The following is a 22,062-nucleotide window of genomic DNA, read 5'->3' as shown; positions in this document are numbered from 1 at the left end:
GTTGGAAAAACTAAAACAATTTTAAAGGATAGATCAATTTTTTTAAAATTTTTTGTTTAAAAGGCATGCAGTGTACCTGCATCAGTAATTTCATTTCAAACTAATTTAAAAAATGTTCAAAATATGTGCATTTTAAAGGTGAATGTTTGCCTCACGAAAAAGTTAGCTTGCTATTTAATCTGGCTATGGGTGAAATATTGTGTTTACTTCACTGCTTTCTGAATTGCATCAATATAATCTGTACTCACACTGCTACAGCAAGTATCTGTAGTGTTCACATAGCTGGAATATGTCTTGTGACTGCAGCAATCTGTGCTGTTTAAGCTGGTGGTTCAAGTGGAGAAACTATTGGTGTTTGGGATAGATTTCAGATAATTACTACTGTTCTAGGCATTTTTTTGAAGTAGGTTTCCATATAAAATTAATGTGGAACGAATTGGGTATCTCTGCTATAATCACTTCTCTGATAAAAATTCAGTGATTTTCAGAATAGGTTCTGAAAAGAGGAATTCAAACGTCATCTCATGCTTTCCCTTAAGCAAACATGACTAACCACAAGTGAAGTTTGTTCTTTGCTAATATCCATATGGTTTTCATTCAGTGTCTCAATTTGTTTTCCAAAGATGTGTATCATAACTACCAACGAACTTACTGAGGGCTTATTTTGAGCTGACCCGTTTGAAATTTCATGCAGTGTGAGCTGTAGAAATATGCCTCTAAAGGAAAACAAATCTTTTGTTATTTTAGCTGTACAAGTTATTTTCTTACATAAATATTCAGTCATTGAACTAGTTGATTAAAAACGGAATTGGAGATATGAGTGAGTATTGTAACACCTAGCAGCACTTTTTGCCAACCTTATTTCCATGTTTGTGTGCAGCTTCACTGATGTCAGCCTTTTAAGACTTTCCCAGGTCCACGGAAACTCTCCTTGTTTCGTTTTGGAGTGGAGGATGCCGCTTGGACACTATTTATAGCAGCAGTTCTAGTTCAACAAGTATGCAGTGAGTGAGGATGGCAGTCTTAAATCACAGGGTAAAACTGGGCTGCCTTCCCACCAACACGCAGGCTGGGAGCTCAGCAGGAAGGAAGGCCTGTTTATGAGCGTCTCATGCGCAGCTATGTCTGAGTAGGCAGCCGAATAAAACAATGTCCTCTTGTGTAGATTTATTCTTCTAGCAAAAGGCTGACAATGTGAGGAAAAGCTGGTTGGGTAAGTGAAGGAGATGGTGCAATGGCAGAATAGCAGTTTAGGACTTTTTTTACTGTGCCTGACTGCACGGGTAGCAGTTGTTTTGGCTTTGTTTCTAGTGGTTTACAAGCTGTTGCCAAATATAGCATTTGTTTGCTTCAGAAGTTTGTGGAATCTGCTTTGCTTTACGGAAGTTAGTGTTTTAAAGAGATTTTGTTTGCTTGTTTTAAGTCATGCTTTTTGTCCAGGTAAATAAAGATTAAAATTGTTTCAAGTTTGATCACAAGACAGATGACTAGAGTGAGAGAGAGATGTAATTTAAATACTGAAACTAGTCTTTTTTGTAATGAAGTTCTGGCATTTTTCTAAAATACCATCTTTGTGTTTGTGTTTTGTTCTAACTTCTTAAAATCCTGAAGATACTAAGAAAGAGAAGAACGTGTTACTTTTATTTTGTTTTCCTTCCCTCTAGCCATGTCTCCTCCAAGTGATTTTCTTCTTAGACCTGAAATATTGTTAAGGTTCAACTCTGTAGTTTCTGCTGCAGGTTACTTTTATTCTTGTAACAAGTTATATATGCTAGTAAAAACCTGAGTTCATTACAGCAGTCTGCTGGATTCTTCTAAAAATGCTTACTTTTTTTTTTGGATGTTTAAAAAACAAACACTGATTTTACATTGCATCCATTATCAGCACGTAGTAAATATTGTATTACATGGTCTCGGGAACAATTTTTTTTTTTACTTTACACTCTGTAGAGGAATGTGAAAATATGAGCCGTTATGATAGACAAGACAGAAATGCTAGACTACATCAGGAAGAATTCTGGAAAAGAGCACCACAACAACGATGGAATGCACAGGATCACTATCATCTTGGCCATACTGAGCACTATATTCATGGCAAAAATGATTTGAACAGGTAAAGACTTGCTGCCTTTACCCCCATTAAAATACTATGATCAGAAATCTTTTGTATCGAAGGTATCAAGTGATACTGAGTATAAGACATTTGCAGAATAGTTGTATGTTATTGAATAGCATGTCTGAGTGGGAGCATCCCTCAGATTTGTAATGATTTCTTTGTAAAACTATTTTTATTTTATAATATAATATTATATATATATATATATATAATATATTATATAATTTATTTTATATTTTATTTGTCATGGGTTTTTAATTAAAATACAAGTGTTTTGCCTTGAGCTGGAACTTACTTGGAAATGTTGAGATTTATTAGTTGTCTTTATAGGATACTATAAATGGCTTGCTTAAGTTAGCGTATGTATTCCATGGAGAAATAGTAATGTCTTATTAGTTGCATGTTTTAAATTTTCATTTTTTTTCCTTACCAATTTGTTTTTAAAATACACATAATCTTGTAGTTTGTACAGGCTATAGCTTGCATGACTGAGTTTATAGAAATTATGACGAGCAAACTGATTTAGGGTACTGTAGATATTGGTCTGTGGATTTGTGCAAGTGGGAAGGAAAGTGAAATAGCACTGGCATTTTCTGATTTATTTTCCTCTGTATACCACAGTATGTAAATATAGGCTATGTTACATAACAATTTATTTTACTAAATGCTTCCTAGCTCTAGTTTGTCATCCCTGTGTGTGCGTATGCATGTAGATACATATATGTATATATTTTTTTTAATCAGGGGATCAAGCTACCTAGAGTCTCCTGTTGGTCACTTTGAAAGCTATGGGGCACCAAATTGTTACCAGGCTCCTAGACAGCTGGTGGGCTTACCGGAGAACACTGTGATGCTTGATGAAATGACACTTAGGCACATGGTCCAAGACTGTACAGCTGTGAAAACTCAGTTACTGAAATTGAAAAGATTACTACACCAGGTAAGCTGTTTAAATGGAACAAAAGCCAAAAACTATGTTGGAGAGTTGTCTCAGTTGGTTTGTCATCTGGCCTTATTAAACTGTTTTCATTTTCTTCATACATTGATTTAGTGTTTAAGAGTGCACTTCTTATTGCTATGTAAAATAGTAATTTTCTGCCTTTTCAGCACTTTACTGAATGTGAAAACATTACGTATTAGTATTCTGCTCCTCTGTGGAAATAATGGTAAATTAAATCAGTGGATGTGATGACAGGCTTTTATTTAATAAAGTCCTAGAAGGCTAGGAGTAATGAATAAATAAAAATCTATCACATTGAACAAACTTGCATTCAGCAAGTCAATGGCTATAGCTTCTTCCTTTTAAAACAAACAAACAAAACTACAAAAACAACCTTTCATCATTTCTCGGTGTTTCAGCAAGAAGCGTAGCAAATCCTGCTAGGTCATCTCTACTGGAAGTACTAAAACTTAACCTTTCCATTGTATTGTCACAAGCTTTTAAGGAGCCTTTTTCAATTTAACTTCAAAAATTGGCAAATTGTTGGAGTTGATAAACTGCTGGATCATTCTGCAAAAGTGTAAGGTTTCAGCTGCAAAAATTCCTTTGTCTTTAAATAAATAGAAATCTATACGACCTCCTCTTTAGATGCATTTACAGATTAGCATGTAAAAGTGTGCGTGATGTTTTCTTTAATACTAGGTTTATTGTTGTTGCTTCCTAACAGCATAATATAATGGAAACAACTTTGTGCCTTAAAAGTAAGACACTAAGACAAAGCACAACAAAACAAAAAGCAAATCAGTTTCGAGGCTAATTGAAGGATGTGACTCTGCCTTCAGAAATGTGAATATTTGCTTCGTGTGGTAACAGAACACTGGAGATGTTTTTCCACTGACAAAATCAGAAATACTCTTGTATAAAGTGTCAGAGAGGGAGGATGTGTTCTTAAAGCCTAAGTCTGAGCAGTAGGCTGCATAAACTGTGCCTCCCAGCAGCCTTGAGCAAGTGATTAGTACATGAGATAACAGGGAACTTCTTGGCCAGAGCTCTTAATGCCTTTGACACAAGGGCAATTAAACAACTAGACAAATGATCTGTATACTTGTAGCTCATTGTGTAAAGGTGTGCAAGTTATAGCCAAATAGCATGTGGCCTTGCAGAATGTGGTATTTTAAATCTTGCCCTAGTTTATAATAGTCAGGCTTGTCTGGAAAGTGATAAAAGATGAGCCTTGCCTCAAGCCTTGTTTAAAAAAAAAAAAAAGTTACAGAAGAGACAAGTAGCTACTCCTAAGGTGTATGTTCTTTAAAATTAGTTGCTTTTCTCGTTAAAAGCTTGATTTGTTTTGTAATAACAGCAATGAATAAAAATATTGCATTTTTGCTTGATTAAGAATAACAAATTCAAGTTTGAAAACATTACATGAACTTTAGCAGTCTCAACACTGAACTAGGACTTGATCTCAGTCAGGCTCATATGACAGGCTGCTTCTTAAAATATGTGAAAAAGCAAGATGCAGAGTGAGAACTCCTTTCAAACAATAGTTTTAGTAAAGGAAGCAAAAGTTTTGTCTTTGCTTCACCTATGTTTATATAGGTGAAATATTTTTAACGTATATTAATATATAAATGAAATATATGTATGTAAGTATATTTAAATGTATAAATGTTACCTTTTTTGAGGTATTTTAGCAATAGTTCTCATTTGGGTGAGAGTAGAACCGTAGTCAGGTTTCAGGTGTGAAGAGTAGGTTTTTTTTTTTTAAAGAAAGATGTAAATAAACTTGCATGATTATCTAACCAACCGTGGCATGCCATGCTACAGCGCATAGCACATAATGAGTGTATACCAAGCAGACTCCTAGGGAGACTGGATGTGCTGTACTGGATTCACCGCTGTGGCTGTAGCTTACATAACCGTATCTAAAGCATTGTCAAGTAACAGCTACAGCAGCATGGGATTTGTGTTGAATTCGGAGTTCTGCCTGGAAAAATAAGTAGTTATTAGAGTAGTCTGGTCTTCTCCAAATTCTGTCAGCAGGATAACAATGCCAGCAGTACACATGCTGTCTACTTGCTTCTCACATAGCGCCATCATTGTGTCTTAAATCAAACAGTGAAATAGAGAATAGGGGTCTATCTCATGCAGGAGTTTTGAAATTTTCACTGTGGTAAGTGTAAACTTCGGATTCTCCAGTAATGTTATACCAGCTTGTATGGAGAATGTCCCTTCTTTTCATACTAAATGTGGTTTTAATTATTTATGGAGAGATGTTGAGCTACTGGTGTATGCTCTCACTTAAAATTTAACTGAAGCACTAACTTTTTCGTTGTAAGCAGTCTTTAACTAATTGACATCTAAATGTTAATGCCTGTTAAATATTGACTAAGATAGTTCATTTGCATGCCTAATAAAAAATGTTTTATTTTGATCTTAAAGATTACTTCCTTCCTCATCTTCCTCCTCAATTTCTTAAACTTGTTGCTCTAGCTTGAGCAAAACTAATGTGTTAGAGCTTCCTTACTTAAATAAGGATTGTATTATTTAAGAAGCACTGGAGCCTTTGATCAAAGGAAGGACTGACCACGGTCTGTTGTAATTCCTCTCAAGAATGGCAGCAGAGATTCCCACTCAACTTGTCTTATCTCAAATAAGTACTTATATTTTAAGGAGGACTAAAACATGAACCAGTTTACCGAACTGTAAGATCTGAGGCCCTTTTCTGGGGGATGCAAGGCTTATAAAAATGTTTCTTTCCAAATTTCCTTTCTATTCATGAAAGCTGTTTTTTCAAGCACACATCTTCAGTGTAGCATCAGATATGACTATCTGAAGCATATGAAGAAGTATGAATGGAAAGATAAAATATGTAGTGCAAAACTGTTAAATGCGTCTATATTTTTGCTGAGGGATTAGTTTTGTATATCATTTGAGTTCCTTTGAAGTATGTGTTGCTCTTTTCTCTTTGCATCTGCATTTACTTGTATTTTTTCTTAATCATGAAGTAGTTCATCTCATTTATTTAACTATTTGACAATTGCATATATGTCAGCAACTAATTGGACTCTTTCTGAAAATGCATGTAAAAGATGTTTTTTTTTCTTGGAAGCTGCACTTTTTTTTTTTTTTTAGGAATCTTGTGACCTCTGAACATTACTTGTGTGATGGCTTAGTGATTATTCTGAAATGTTAACATTTTTAACCATTATCTGAATATGGTAATTTTTACTAGTACAGACACATTTGAATATGAGCTATAAAAGCAATAATTGTGTAGTTAAAAGCTACTCATGAGGTAAAAAATCTTTCTCTGTTAAAATGGTGTATAGGAACTTACTTAATATGGCGTACCAGATCTTCCACAGCAGCTTAAAAAGATGTTTAGATGGAGTTTGGAATTTTAAAATGTTTGTTAATGGATTTTGCTTCACCTTGAGACGGAAACAAGTAGTTCATTAATATTTTGCTTATTTTTTATTAATACTTTGGCTGTTCTGTGAAATAAATTCCTAGCTGGAACATGCTACTGTCATGGAAACGTGGGGATTACTTCCCTGTTACTACTCAGCAGGGGAACTGCAGAATTTACTGGAGCCTGTCATTCTTTGTCTTTTGTGTGTTTTGAAACTGTAAGCTTTTCTAAGAGACATGAAAAAAACGTATGGGGCACTAGTAATATCTGCTAGTTACTGCTGTAGGCTTGTGCATATTGGGAACTGGTGATGATTACCATTTATATACCCTGCGGCCTCTTATTGCTAATATAAATGGAACATAAACAGTTATGTCTAGTCACTAGAAATGACAACAGAAAAAATGTAGGATTGTTTGAGAACTTTGTTATATTCGCAGAAACCTTGCGTTCAAATCTGTTTCAGGATGCATGGTCTGTATTACATAGCAGATTTTCCAGTTGCCAAGTGAATTTTAAAGGATCCATCCAAATGCTTATCTGCTAACTCTTCTCTGAAATCCTTGCTTTCTACTTTACAGGAAAATGGATTACATATGGCATTGATAGAATAAGATCTTTGTTTATACTGATAAAATGATTGAAGTTAGTGCTCTGTAGGGGAAAAAAAGTGCTGATTGGAACTTGCAGTATTTAGAACACAGCACAAAATGTAGCATTGCTAATTTTATTTTTATTACTCTTTTCTGGGCGCATGATGGAAGCATGGACAAGAGTAATAGTCAGAGCTTTCAGCTTCTTCACAGCAGGGACTGAATTGAAAACAAAGAAAAATGTGGGGAGCTGAGGACTGAGAAACTAATGCAAGGCATACTCCAAAGCCTCAAGTAACTTTTAAAATGTTTAATCATGCTACAGTGTGATTAAGTGTAGTGCAAAGGTGATCAATAAGCTGAATAATAGTAGATGGTTAGGCAGACAGTGGTTTAAATGAAACAAAGTCTAGCCTGGGTTCAGCCAGTTGAAGGAATAAACTGAAATTCGGTGAGGAGCTACACAAAGAGAAGAACAAGTCAGAAATGAAATAAAATGAAGTATATTAGAAGCCTGTGAGAGTCAGCGGCCAACCAGAGAGTGAAGAAGATGGGATAGAATATGTATGTTGTCATAAAAAATAATTGTGTTTACTGAACTGCCAACGTGAGAAGAAACTGCTTTGTTTTCATGGCTAAAATGAGGTCGCACCGAGAAATATAGAGCGTGTGTCCCTAGGTTGACCAGGTCTGAACAAACTTCAGAAAGCTGTGGCTAAGGCTTATAAATCAGCTTAATAAATGTACCATACCTAAATGGTTAGGAAACTGTCTTGAAATAGGCACGGAAGCAGTTTTGGGAATCATGGGATGTTGCACTTTAGGCAGATATGAAGTTTGTTGTAGCCGTTTAAATGCAGTGTGCTCTGTAACTCAAGGCACTCATGGATGGGAATTCACAAGCCCAGTTGGGTAAAATGATCCCTTGTAACCTGTTAGAATTTTGTCAGCAATGGAGTAGATGAAGGAAAATGAATTGTTTGCTTAGACTTGAAGAAACTTTTACAACCAGCTTCCTTTCCGAAGCACAACTTCTATTTCTGGATGTGTCTCCCACCATCTCCTGCATGCATTGAATCATCTGTAGCTCCGGACAAAACACAATTTGCAGGCTTGTACGGGTGTTTACCAGTGCTAGAAAGAGATTATGGGTGGATTTGTCTAAGAGGAGCCAATTGGCTATTCCTGTATGCTGCATTGGCTAAAAGCTACCCTTCTCACCCACTTACTGCTTTGTTAAATAACCGGTGGTAAATTGTGGGATTGGATTCGAAATAAGAGTTCGGGCTGCTGGTGACATGTGCAGTAGGAATGCCCTTTAGAGGAAGGGTAAGTATAGTGCTTTGGAGGCTTGTTTGGTGGGCTTTTTTTTAGGGTACACTTTTTTTAGTCCTGATGTTCCTGAAACTGCTTGAAAGAAACAAAACTAAAGAAATATTTAATGTAGCAAATAAAAAATGGTATATCTTAGGTTTAAACTGTTGGTTGTTAGCTGTTGGACTGTCATTATAAGTGTTTGACATTCATGGTAATATTTCAGTAAAACTACAGTCAAATGCACAGTAAAACGTTAAGTAGTAAGCAGGTGAATAGCACCCCCTACTTGCTGAACACTTGGTGAGTTTTCTGCTTGCACCATTATAAAAATGCTAAATTAGCAAATAAGGCTCTTCAGATGATTCCAAGTTTTCTATATTACAAATTGCTCACTTGTACTCCACGTAGGAATCAAAGGCTAGAACTTGATTAAAGCTTTAAAAAAATTGTTCATTATTTTTCAGCTTCTTCATGAGCTTTAGCTGTTGGAATGCTCCAAGATTTCTCAAGATGAAATTATTGTTACGTTATTGGTAGCATATTCTTTTAAAATCTTGCATGTTAAAACATAGCTTATCTTGTTAAGATCTACAAGACAGTTGCTGAAAACGCATTTGCTTCTAATGGATTAAATTTATTTTAATAGAAGAATCTAAAAGTATGATAGTATAATGAAAACAACTAATGTCTTCAAACTCGGAGCTTATTTTCCTGTAAGGCAATATGGAAGATTTCTTTTGACAGTATCCCCTTTGCCTTCTCATCTCTGTTCTTTTAGAAGTTCTACACGTTTTCTGCACTTTGCATGTGCATTTAACTAAAACCAAACCTTCATGCAATATCATGCAGAGAAATACAAAAATGTTGTTAAAGAGGCTGTAACATTTATTTATACTTGTTTTCAAAAAGTTAGGGGTCAAGGTTTTTTCAGAACAACCTTTTAGTCTGAATATTCTTAGTGCTTGAAGGAAGTTTGTTTATGCATGTTTTATTCCACCGCTTTTACCCGTTTAGTTTAAGTAGTTATTAATAAATTAAGGATTTTTTTAAATCTTGCTGTTGAATTTTATAAACCACTTAAAATATATCTTGAGGCATGTGATGACCCCCAATTTATGACATAGGGACCAAACAAAAATGGCCACAAGCTGCAGTATATGCTGTTGACTCAAGTCCAGCAGAAAGTGTCCAGTAAACATGATTGAACTGAAAATTGCTATAGACAGGTAGTGATTCAGATGTATTGCTGATACAGCATCAAGAAAAGGATGCTAAATTGACCAGTCATTGCAACATTACGTGGTAGTTACTTAAGAGAGCACACCTGATTGAATAGTACATGCAAATATATGCATAAATTTATATCAGGTTAAAAAATTAATCTCTAACTAAAGACTTCCTACATAGCTATTTAAATGTGAATATTACAGCATTATTCCTCCGTCAGTTTACATACTAAAGTCTATTTTCGCACCTAAACTGACAGTAATGTTTAAAAACAAGTGTAACAGGAAAGCCAAACTGTATGTATTTTGTTGGTCTTGTTGCAATGTTTTAAATTTAGGAAATAGTTACAAACATTAACCATTTTTTCCTTTTAATTCTGCTGTTTTACAAAAGCAATCTTCTGCTGAAGAAATAAAAATGCTTTATTTTTGCTTATATTTTCAAACAACTTATTTTTTAATGCCTTTGGTAAGCATTTGTTCTTGATATGTTGCTGTTTTTGCAAGCATCTTTTATGTTTGGCATAAATGAGACTAGTCCAACTGTTCTAAATGTATGTTTATGGTATAATTACGTATTGTACTGTTGGAGAAAAAAAAAAAAAAACACGACCCAGTAGCTTTCTATATTGGTAATTGCAATGTGATGATAAGCTTTTTTAAAGTTTGTCATCATAATTTTACCTAGGGGTTAAAATCATATGCTCTCTCCAAGTTTTCTGAAGTTGATGTCTTAATGGGTTATTTCTAGGCTACCAAAAATAACATGCATATAACCAGTTGCATTGTTTTGCAAATTCTGCTTTGTTCTAATTTCAGTCTTTCTCTTTGTAAATGGATAGCCTTATTCATGCTGTTTTCCTTCCCCACCTCATTTTAGCAACGCAATTAGGAAAAAAACAGCAAAACCAAATATTTATACCTCAGTCCTAGCATATGTTCACAAAGGGGTACTTAAATTCCCACTGATGATGTTAGATCTGTGTTTTTTTTTCCAGTTGCGCTGTGTTAATTGTATGTAATAAGATAATTAAAACAATGGTAAGGAAATTAATGCAGATGAACATAGTTTTTTCTTTGGTAGTCAGGTAAAGCACAGGGCTTGAGTATTTTAATTTAATTGCCAGGAAATTATTGACTTGCTTTCTTTGCAATAAGGTCGTAATCCACTGCTGCGAATGTCTTATTTCTCCAGTTTTGTGCACTGTATTGGTATAGCAGAGGTATCAGTTGGAAAGCTTTTAAAATCTGAGAGATACTTCTGTTTGAAGTAGTAAGTTTGTTTTGTTCTGTATTTTCCCCCTCCGTGATTACTCTGTCACAAATGTAACTGTGACAGTCTGATGCACATTTTTTTCTGAGTGCTTGTATTTGAGTAGTTATAATAAATATTTGAATAGTTAAAAAAAATAAATAAAAAATTGATTAAATCTGTTGATTGCTGCTCCCTTCCCTTAGCATTTTAGAAATGTTTGGGCTTAAATAAGGTTGTTATCTCTAATGCATCATTGGGCAGAACAATTAAAAATATTTCCAAATGCTATTAGAACTATAGACTGCAAATTACTGCTTCATCAGCCTGTCACCTGCTGGCAGTCTGCCTGGGATGGACAAACAGCTACTTGTGAATTGACCTAAAACGTGTTGGACAGTGTAAGCTGAGATACATTCTATGTTAAGGACTCAGAAGCCTTCAACAACAAAGCTGGATAGTCTTGCTCAAAACAACCAAAAAAAAAAAAAGACCAAGATGGTTTAAAATATATATTTTAGTAATGGAAATTAAGTTAACTGTCTTTAGTATGATGAAAACATTTTGGAACTGTATGCCTCTTCTTAGTATTCTTGTCTTTAAGTTTGGTGATGGTTTTGCATATTTTGGCTGCAAGTAATCAGTGCCTCTAGAAAAAAGTAAAGATTAAATGGTTTAAAATTACAAAATTAATTTTTTACTTTTTACATCTGGTCAATCTCTTTAATGTTTAATTAAAAATTTATAAGAATTTTATTATGGAATAAAAGAAAATCAGATACATTCCTCATCTATATAAAGGACATAAATAGGGATATCTTTTTTTTTTTTTTCCTCAGTTGATTTTTAGCATTTGAGCTGTTTTACTCTTGTGATTTTTTGGGACTTGCTGGCTTTGCTGGCTCAGGCTTGTGGTTTTAGACAGGTTTTGAGACATGTTGATCTCATAAATATGTTTCAATATGTTCTACAAATGCAATCCTAGGCAGTGAGTTCTTTGAGTAAAGACTTTTTGTCATGGCAGTGTAGGTGTTTAAGGACATACCTAAGCAGTTATCCTTTGGTGTCATTGCTGGTTCTTTCTGTTTCTCCTTGCTCTGATTAATTTCAGAATTTGTCTGTCATTAGAGGGGTGAAGAACACCTTTTCGTGGTTCCAGTTTTCATAATTGATATTCAGTTCTTTTTGCTGTGAAATAATTTAGTCTTAAACTGCACGGTGGTAAATATTGCTTTTCTAGTTCAGAATTTCAAGTCAAAGTATACTCTATTGCCAATCCATTTTAGAATGGGTACTGAAGGAAATGAAGCTTTTAAAATTATGTAGTATTACTATTCCTTCCTGATTTAAAAAACAAAAAAACAAAAACATAATGGCCAATATTTGCACAAAATCAATACATTTTGACATAGCTACTCGGACAGCTTCATGAGGAGAGAGAGGCTGTTCGTGGCCCTTGTTTGGGCAGTGTATGTGTGTTGCGAGGCACGCTTTCATATCAGATGAAAACAACAGCAAGAAAGGAAAATTCACAGTGAGAGGAGTCAGACACTGTTGCAGGTTCTGCAGGGGTGATGTGTCTATCTACATCCTTGAAGGAAAGTTGGGAAGAGTATGGTTTTTTTGTTTGTTTTTTCCAATGAGTAATTTGATGATTTCTTTTTATTCTCTTAGAATGATGAGAATGTGTCACTCCAGGACATCACACTCTCAATTCCATCCAGTCCAGAACCACAAGAACCTGAGTCAACTTACACTAAGGTAAATTACACTGATTTACTCTCCAGAATAGATACGAACTTGTTTGTAAAAACAAAATTAATTTTTATCACTGAAGTAATGTTTCTTGCATCTATTCACATCTATTTTGTCAAATCAAATTTTGTTATAATGAAAGGATTTATTTGACCTTCTGAAATACTAATACCAGTACAGTTTAAATAATTAAAAATAACTTTTGATACTTGTAGCAATTGTGGCGAATTAAACTGTAGAGTAACATCTTTCAAGATTTTTCTCAATTTGATAACTGTTAGAATTTGAAAAGACAATTTTTGCTAATGACAATTTTTGCTTTGAAGTGTAATCATACCATAATTTTCGTTACATGCTCTATTTCATGAGACTTTCTGTTGACTTATGCTCCAGTTTAAAATATCATTCCTCTAAAGCAAGTTTTTCCTGAAATACTGCAGGTATAGCAAACATAAGAACTTAAAAATTAACAGAATGAACCCCACAAAATCAAAGTTGTATTTATTGTTTTAAAATGGATATTAAAGAGAGAAGCAATCACAATGGTTATTCCAGAAAGGATCATCTTTTATGATCACAGACTTGTGCTTTCTACAGTGTTGAAATTTTATGGAATTACTGGAGGCTCTTACTGTGAAGTCAATATAGAAAGATCACTAATGCTACGCTACAGTAGGAGAATAATACTTGTTGAGGAGATAATGAAGTTGAAAATATATTTTGAAAGGGAAGAACACTTAGAATCCAATTTCTGTTTGAAGGTCACTTGTCCAAATCCTGATTTCAGGGTTTAAGAGGTTTGCCAAAACCATAGATCTATATGCATGATCCTTTAACAATCCTGATTTCTACATTATTAACAGTTCATTTAGGACTTATTTTCTTTAGAATTGTTTGTCTGATATGTTAGTTGTACTTGTACTTCAACAGCCGTCTCCCTCACAATCTTAGTTTTAAATTCTAAAGGAAAATATGTTGGTTTTTAACTTCATAGCAAAAAACAAAAGCTAGGTTTAGCTGACACTTTGAATTGTCATTTCCTTAATTAAAAGTTAGCATATGGTTTAGAAAAACTGCACAAGAAATCCATCTGGATGCTGTCCTAAAGCAGTAACTGATAACACTTAGTGAAAATGAAAGAGTAGATGTATGCTACTGAATGAAAGAACACCCCTCGATGTATGGCCTAGCTTTAATGGCATAGCTGTGAAGTACGTTAAAATTACCATGTGATGAGAAATAATTTTTTTTAAATCAAACTTGCATATATATAATTTTTTTAAATTTTCTGAACTTTGCATGATTTAAAGTTGTCCGTTTCTAGTAGGATGAATTCAAATCAATTCTGCTCTTTGCATTCTGGGGGCCCCAGAGCTGAATGGAGTACTCCAGGTGGGGTCTCATGAGAGTGGGGTAGAGGGACAGAGAATCATGTCCATCAACCTGCTGGCCACACTGTTTTTGATACAGTCCAGGATGCAATTGGCTTTCTGGGTTGCAAGTACACATGGCCAGCTCACATTTGGGCTTTCATTCACCAATATCCTGAAGCCCTCCTCTGCAGGGCTGCTCTCTATCTACTCATCACACAGCCTGTTATTGATGTTTGAGATTGCCCTGACCAAGCGCAGGACCTTATGCTTAGCAATTTCATGAGGTTTACACGAGCCAACCTCTCAAGCCTGTCAAAGTTCCTCTGGATGGCATCCCTTCCATCCGAATTGTCAACACCACCACACAGCCTGGTATCGCTGGCAAACGTGCTGAGGGTGCTCTCAATCCCACTGACCATGTTGCCAACCAAGATGTTAAATAATACCAGTCCAAATATTTCTATTACTAACAGAAATACTACTAGAGGCAGTATTTAATGGTTAGGGTTTTTTTTTTTTTTTTTAACTCCATGACACCAGTTTCTTGAATGACAGACGAATCTGTATTGAAATTGCAGCTGATTTACTTACACGTTGTGAATGTAGGGAGTTGGTTAAACTCTCTTTTAAAGAGACTTTTAGTCAAGGTTCTTTGTTCTTAGTTGTATTTATCAGCCCACTTCACCAAGTGAAAAAGATGAGGAAAGCATGTGCTAATATTACAGCTAGGGCTCCATGAACACCTGAAGTAGCGTGTCCTGTAGAGGCGTTGAGTTAGGTTGTATAGCCGATATGGAAAACTTTGTATTGCCTAATGTTCTGTTGCAGACAGAAGATTTGGTGAATGAGATCAGGAAGCTTAAAGATGAACTGAAGAAAAAGGATGAAACAATCAACCAATTAGAGCATCAACTTGTAAGTATAATGTTAAATGCTTAACAAAATCCCATGTATGTACTGCAGAGTACAAGTTTAATAGGTAATTCTTACAAAGGATTTAAGAGAGCTAAACTTCTGACTTTGACTATTTTTGTGGGGATCTTTAATTCAGTAGGGCCAGTCATGATTTTTTGTTTAATATTAAATTGACCAAATAAAAGTTACGTCTCTGAAACTAGGGGACACTTATCATAAATCATGTCCAGATAAACACAGGTATCCCCAGGCAAAATTAGTTTATGCCTCTTCACTTTTTGTTTCTGTTCAAAGTAAACTTTGGGTTTTGCCATGTATATTTCTGCATTTGGTTCCAGCAAACTAGTCTGGTGTGACAATTCTTGCAAAATAGTCCCATGTTCTCAAGCCATTTTCTGAAGCTATTTTAGATAAATTGCTTTTTGAATTTACTTGAAAGTCATTGATTGGTCTTGTCTCAATCAAAACCACAAAGTAGAATGGAGGGGAGGGTATGATGTCACTTAAATGTATTTTGGGCTTTAGAAGAAAATTACAAATAGATTTCTGTGATGACAATAACTTTTCCTTTGTGATCTTCCTGTGCAGTCCATGCCATTTTCCTTGGCTAATGAGACTATTTATAACTGCTTTCATAACTCTTTTTGAATTAATGGTCGTGAAACTTAATTCACACTATAGGATGTGTTATGACATTGGATATGAAATTTCATTTTATAATAAGTTTCATAACAGTCCCCATGCACCTTCATTTGTTAAATGGTAGAAACACTTGTGTTTCAATTTCGTCTTGATATATACTGAGTAAAGCTTTTGAACATGCTGTTACCTACCTGTTCATCTTCTTGATTAATTGCAGATATTTACAATTACTGCATTTTTGTGCAGATGCATATGTATGATCCACATCTTTCAAGTTCTCTCCTGAGAGGGAGATGTAGTCCTGGAGAATTAAATGTTAGATAAGCAATTGACACTAGACCAATACTCTATTTGTATCAATACAAAATAAACATGATATTGACTTCTGGGCCTCAATGGTGCTTTTCAAGAATCTTTCCTAGTTGTTTTCTAATAAATTCTCCTTTCTCTTTCTTTGGGGGTTAAGGCCACTAGATGTAACTGCCAGAGAGACAACCATAAACCTTCAGGGGCAACGTCTGTGTGCGCTGATAAATTTACGCAAACCTCCTGGAGAAGGAGTTCTGTGAGTAAAACTTGTTACTCCTTCTTGGATATTACTTTGTATTTCACTCCCCGATTTTATTCTTAATTTTATTACACAAGTTGGCTGGCCTTATTTAAGAGATTATACTCTTAAATGAGTGTTCTATTCATATATCCTTACTGCTGTGCATACCGTACACATTCTGTTGCTGACCTTTTCTTATTTATAAGTTTATTACAAACGTTTATTTTAGAATATATAATTAAATTTTAGAATTTTGTGCTTAATCATATTTTGCACTATTTATGTTACAGGCAGCCCAAGCCGTATATCTAAGCATACATTAAGACATTTTCCTATCTTGATTTTCAAGTCATAGGTATTCATATCTGTTTTTCATTGTTGAAGTTTCATTGCTGCTGTGCACGTGTTTGAAGAAAAGTAACAGTGTATTCTAACTCTCAGTCCCTAAGTGTAAAAAACAACAGCAACGACAGAAAAGTTAATATTTTTTTTCAATCATTTATTTGAAGAACTTAGCTTATTCAAAAAATTATTGGGTGAAAATCACTTTGACAAAGGACATGTTCATTCCCATATGTTGTTGCATGGATCATATTTGCTTCCATTATACAACATTGTTAAATTATACAACATTACTGATCCTTGAAGAATTTAACGATGGAATACTTAAGATGATGTGAGGGGAGGCAACACTTCTGATATTAAATAATAAGGAAATGTCTTCGAACAAGGCTTTTATCAGTCACCAGCAAATAGTCTTCAGATCATAATCTTGCAGCTACTGCTTCTAGAGAGAGAATCCTGAGAGATTTCTTTGGAAGATTAAAAATGGATTAGAATTCTTGTTTCCTTTTTACCCTGCCACTAGTTATTTGATGTCAGATTGTAGTAAAGAAGAATCGCCCCTGCCAGCCCTCTAAAACTATTCTTTTAAATATCTAGTGCTAGGATAGAAATACCACCGTGTGGTATGATTAGCAGTTGCTAGCAAACACTTTTTTCCTGTTGAGACCTAGCTTTTCAACATTTTCTGTAGAAAGCACCCAAAGTAAAGAGAACATAACCTTAACTGTCTCTTAGTTTGCTCTGGCACCCCTGTTCCAGTAAGTAAGCGTAATGTCCTTGATGTTCCATTCTGTTATGCTATGTCTTTGGAGCTCTTGTATTATTTCTTTTTCCCAGGCTTTAATTTCATCTGTGACATTCATATAATGTTTTTCTACACTGACACTGTGTCTAAGTTAGTGGTTATTGTTGGTGGTCCTTTTTTTTTTCCAATCTCATTTTCAATGTAAATTCAGAGACAGATTAGTAACTATTAGTAACTTCGGTTTGAGCAACCTGTATTACTAATTTGTAAGACAAAGATATTGGAGGAGATGGAGAACGGGAGGAAGCTAAGACATTAAATCTCAGGTAAAGGATTAATTTAACCCCATTATCTCTTTGATCAAAGTGAAGTACACTCCTTTGAACTTATTCAGTACTTTTGCTTGAAAATATACTATTGTCATATGGAAATTAATTCAGGTTAAGGGAGAATATCTTTTTTTTAAAAAAAAAAAGGGCTTACCACTATGTTCCTGGTTGGGTGTGTCTTTATATATGTATATGTATACACGTAATAAACCTCTCAGTATTTTTATCTTTACATGTGAAATTTCTCAAGACAATTGATAGTGGAATTGGAAAATGCAAAGTATTGACAAATGTTCAAAATAAACTGCTTTTCAGGAACTGTTGTTTGTAAATAATAGCTCAAAGTTTTTGGGCAGAATGCTTACAGAATGACTCCATGAAACTTAAAAGCAAATGAGAAGACATTAAAAACAAACAAACAAAACCCAAAACAAACAAATTGATAGTAGCTGCTTAAGGCAGGATTTCTTAAAGGGCAGCAGTTTTGCTGCTGTAGCCAAGTTCCAGTTCTAATAATCAGACCTCAGTTTTCTGGTTTAATAGTTCCTTTGCTGTATGCTTTATTGCATGGTTTAATATAAGTAGAATAAATGTAGATAAAGCCTTGACATGAAGTTATTGTCGATCTGGAACCCAATAACACAAAATGTCACTTGCAGTGGAAAGCAGAAGTAAGCTACATTTTCTTGAGGGAGGAACTTTGTTCTAACAGTTCACAAATTTTAGTAGAACTGATACCGTGTGTTAATTTGTGAAGCATAAATAAGTCCTTGAACATACTTAGTCACTTTTTCAAGAAATACTTCTATAAATGTGCTTAACAAACTTTGTTAATGTAGTGGTATATAACGAATAGTTGCTGGAATAAGCTAGAGACTAGTGAGAGTGGAAATAAGCTATTAAAAGATCTCAGAAATTTAAGACCATGTTAATTGCAATAGTTTATTGCAATTTTACTCTCTACTTAAAATATCTAATATTCATGATTGCTTCATGGTTTTCCTAGTGAATAGACACGTAAGTATCATTAAATGTATTCTTTCAAAAAATTTATATTATCAGTTTGTTTCTTTATTACCAGATACAGTTCTAGAAAATGGCCCATGTTGATGTGAAAAGAAATTTGGGGTTATTCTTAATAGAGACCGCAAATTTTTTGAAAGTACTTCTATGGGGGGCAAGGGTTATATTTAGAGGTAAATATGTCCATAAATGTGAGCTGTGTAACTTTTAGGTTAATTCTTCAAACCTGTTTTGAAATGTTTTGAAAACTGGGCATATTAAAATTTAATAGCTACTTATTGCCCGGTCACGCTCTGGTTGTTACATGGAATGTCTTGTGTCCTGCAAGTATGCTAAAAACTGCATTATATAATTTGATTGTGTATATAGACAATGATAATTTAGAGGCAACCGTTCTTTTTGGTTAGCCGTCCTCAGAATAGTCTTGTGCAGGTATTGACTGCCAGGGTAGAGCATGACATGTCTAGATGGATTTTATATACATCTCTTATACTGAATTCACTTCTAGTCAATATATTCCTTCTGTTTAACTATCATGAGAATAATAAAAGTAAAAACTTGATGGAAGTTTTGAATACAAAGTTACCTGAGGAATTTAATGTTGATGGAGAAAGCTTACAGGGAGAAAAATATGAGCATCTGTTACCACAATTGTCTTGCATGTTTTGCAGCATTGTTTTTGTAATACAAAATAGTGAAAGATACTGAGATTTTAAAGGTACTAACAGGGGTTAGATGTCTTTGATTTCTGTTGTCAAGTTATTTGATGTCTTGAACTAGAAAGGTTGTTTGCAGATGCTGAGAAGTAAAGTACATTAAGCTAACTATAAGCTCCTGAATTTGGATGAACATGCCTGTAAAAAATTCTGGCCCTGACGTCCAGTTCCTTAGCAGAACATGATTCAAGTGCTCTCCTGTGCCTTGAAACAGTAAGTAGTAACAGTAAGAGCTGACTTTCTCCTCGGTCTCAGAGTAGCAAGTGGTGATGAGATTTATTTTGCTTTTTAAAGGTTATATATAATTTCACTCTTGTCTCTTCTAAAACAATAGAAAAACTCAGTGTGCACAGGAGCATGCATATTCTTGTTCTTTGCTACACCTCTTTTCTACTTCTGTGCTGAGATATTCTTTACCTTCCATTAGTGTATTGTTCCAGCTGCTTGTTCCAAAGCCTTTCACATCAATTGTTTTGGTGAACCTTCATAACGCTTTGGTTGTCTTTGTATTGTTGTCTTTGAGTATTTTCTTCCCTGAGCTATAAATCTTAAGTATGCTTTGACTCTGCAACTTTAAATTTCCAGGTATTGAAGCCTAGTTGCTATGTAAGTGCTTATCTTCACATTTGGCATAGGTTTCTCCCATTGTCCAGCACTTCTCTGCTGTGCTGTTCACTTGCTGATCTGTTTTAATATACTAAAAAAGACCACTAATGCATGTACTTTCTTGGCGACCCAGTACCATGACTGGACTAGATAGTCATGTGCACCTGCTTCTTGCTTTGTTACAGTGATGCTGCACGACATGTAGGCATGTGCAGAGCAGAGGTCCTTTAAATCTTTCACAGCAGTTCTTGTATGTTCAGTCTAAAACCAGCACATAAATCTTGATGTTCTCTACTTCCAAGAATACCATTGCATGTCAGAGCTGTTCATTTATAATCTTCCTGGGTGTTAGGCTAGCAAAAGGAAACAGCTGCAAAAACATTTTGTTTGCATTGATACTTGGAGTATGTCATTGTAAATTTGTTCATGAGGTGGTGCTCTGAGTTTGTATGGGACAGCTGGCAATGCTAGGTGAGACAGCAAAGACAGACATGTCGATAAAAGTGGGATTTTCCTGCATTTGTTTCTGTAACAGGAAAGACATTTTAAAGCAAAGCAGTAGTGGTTTTGGATATTGCTGTATCCTTAGAAAAATAGCTGCAATGTTTGGCTGTTGGTCTAAGATTACTATGCAGCAGTACCTTAGAACTAGTTCTCTTGTCCTGTTCTGGGAAAAGCAATTGCTTTTATTCATGTGATTGCTTATTCTAAGGTTGAGGTCTCTTCCTAGCAATGGAAAACTCTGGCCTTAATATCATTGTAGTAGCATTTTTCTAAAAACGAATCCTCCTGGCCCCCACCAAGTTTTGCAGTGCAGTGAAGGTCAAAACTTCAGGGTCAAAGGTTTTAGCAGCAATTGTACAATTCATCAGGTTCTGTGAAAAACGTTCATCACTTTGTTCTGGTTTGTAGGCTGCGTGATCTCAATTGGTCTCGTTTTTCCACACTTTTCCTGAGTATTTTGTCTGGTACTAAATTCTGAATCACTTTTCTGTTGGGATGTTTCTGTTGTTTCACAATTTCAGTATCTGGGAAATGAGAGGAATGGGACTTAAGTTTAGGTTCTGGATGCACATAACAGCTGAGGGGAGGAGCTGTGGGGACTGCTGTCTAACATTAAAGTGCAAGTGTAAAGACCTGCATCACACTAAGCTTCAGAACCTAGAAGAATACTATTGGTTTTTGCACTTTTACATAATTCATTTTTTTAAATAAACTTAGGTAAGTAGCGTTCTCATCTTTCAATTCTACCATTGTTTGCTTATTGGTTTTAGAGGCTCTTTAATAGTCAAGCAAAAAAGATTGTTTTTCACATCTCTTCCCTATATTCATTAGGAAACTACTATTTTCTGTGTGTTTTAAATATATGCCATAATCTAGGGGAGACACTTATTTGTCTGTATGTGTTTTTTTTCCTGTTCTTTGGATTTCTTGGGAGCATCAGCATATATTTGACTAATGGGGGAGTGAATGTGAGTCATTCTAGAAAGAAGAGCTTTGTAGATTTCTTTGCTGAAGTTCTGTAAAATGCTATTAAAAGAAAAGTCATCTTTTCTTAAGCCAGCCTTACTGTCAGATACCCCTCTTTTAATGTAATGTATCTGAGGATCAGTACAGTCTTTATCATTTAAAAAAAAAAATCAACTTGAAATACCCACACTAATAAATTCCCAACACTGTATTTCTTGTTTCTTATTCAGTTCCACTGATGTTGATTTTTAATTACTTTGCCTAATTGTACATTAAATAATGCTATTATGATTTCTACAAAGGAGAAATCTAGCTTTTGAGATTTGCCTGCATGGAGCAATGTAATCTCTGAAGACTGCTGCCAGAGGAATAGCTGGTTCTGCTTCTCAGTTTATAGAATGTTCTCTGGCATCAGTGAGAAGGGAACTGAACCATGCCTGGAGAGCAGTTTATTTTAGCAGGCAAAACACTGAAAGAAGTTATTTGCCCTTTCTTCATTTACTTCTCCAGTCAATGAGTAATGATTATATACCATGAAGAATTACAGAGAAGACTGTATTCAGGGCTGTGCTTCGAAGTGCTAATATGGATGCTTAAAAAGCTCTGGAATGTATCAAGACATCTAAATGCTTCTTTGCTTTTACAATAATATCATGTCTTTCGTAGATCAGCTGGCTTGTACTTGCCTTAATCTCCTTCTTTAAAGGAAGGATGAGAATATAAAATTTTCACCA

The 22,062-nt window shown here is 34.8% G+C and overlaps 1 protein-coding gene across 16 annotated transcripts in view; it reads left to right on the top strand.

The window, feature by feature from the left end:
• CCSER2 (coiled-coil serine rich protein 2) overlaps positions 1-22,062 on the top strand; it is a 151,364-nt gene that overhangs the window by 113,537 nt on the left and 15,765 nt on the right. For 15 of the 16 annotated variants that reach the window (XM_040563636.1, XM_040563643.1, XM_040563633.1 and 12 more), the window contains 5 exons: positions 1,951-2,113; positions 2,861-3,056; positions 12,534-12,620; positions 14,816-14,902; positions 16,011-16,109. In XM_040563636.1, coding sequence (XP_040419570.1) covers positions 1,951-2,113; positions 2,861-3,056; positions 12,534-12,620; positions 14,816-14,902; positions 16,011-16,109 — 632 coding nt within the window. Of the gene's footprint in view, positions 1-1,182; positions 1,214-1,950; positions 2,114-2,860; positions 3,057-12,533; positions 12,621-14,815; positions 14,903-16,010; positions 16,110-22,062 lie in introns of those variants that run through there. The other variant, XM_040563647.1, reaches the window with a different exon arrangement.

This window comes from Cygnus olor, chromosome 7 (assembly GCF_009769625.2).
Source record: "Cygnus olor isolate bCygOlo1 chromosome 7, bCygOlo1.pri.v2, whole genome shotgun sequence".
NCBI classification, from domain to species: Eukaryota; Metazoa; Chordata; class Aves; order Anseriformes; family Anatidae; genus Cygnus; species Cygnus olor.
This window is presented reverse-complemented; position numbering and strand designations above follow the sequence as displayed.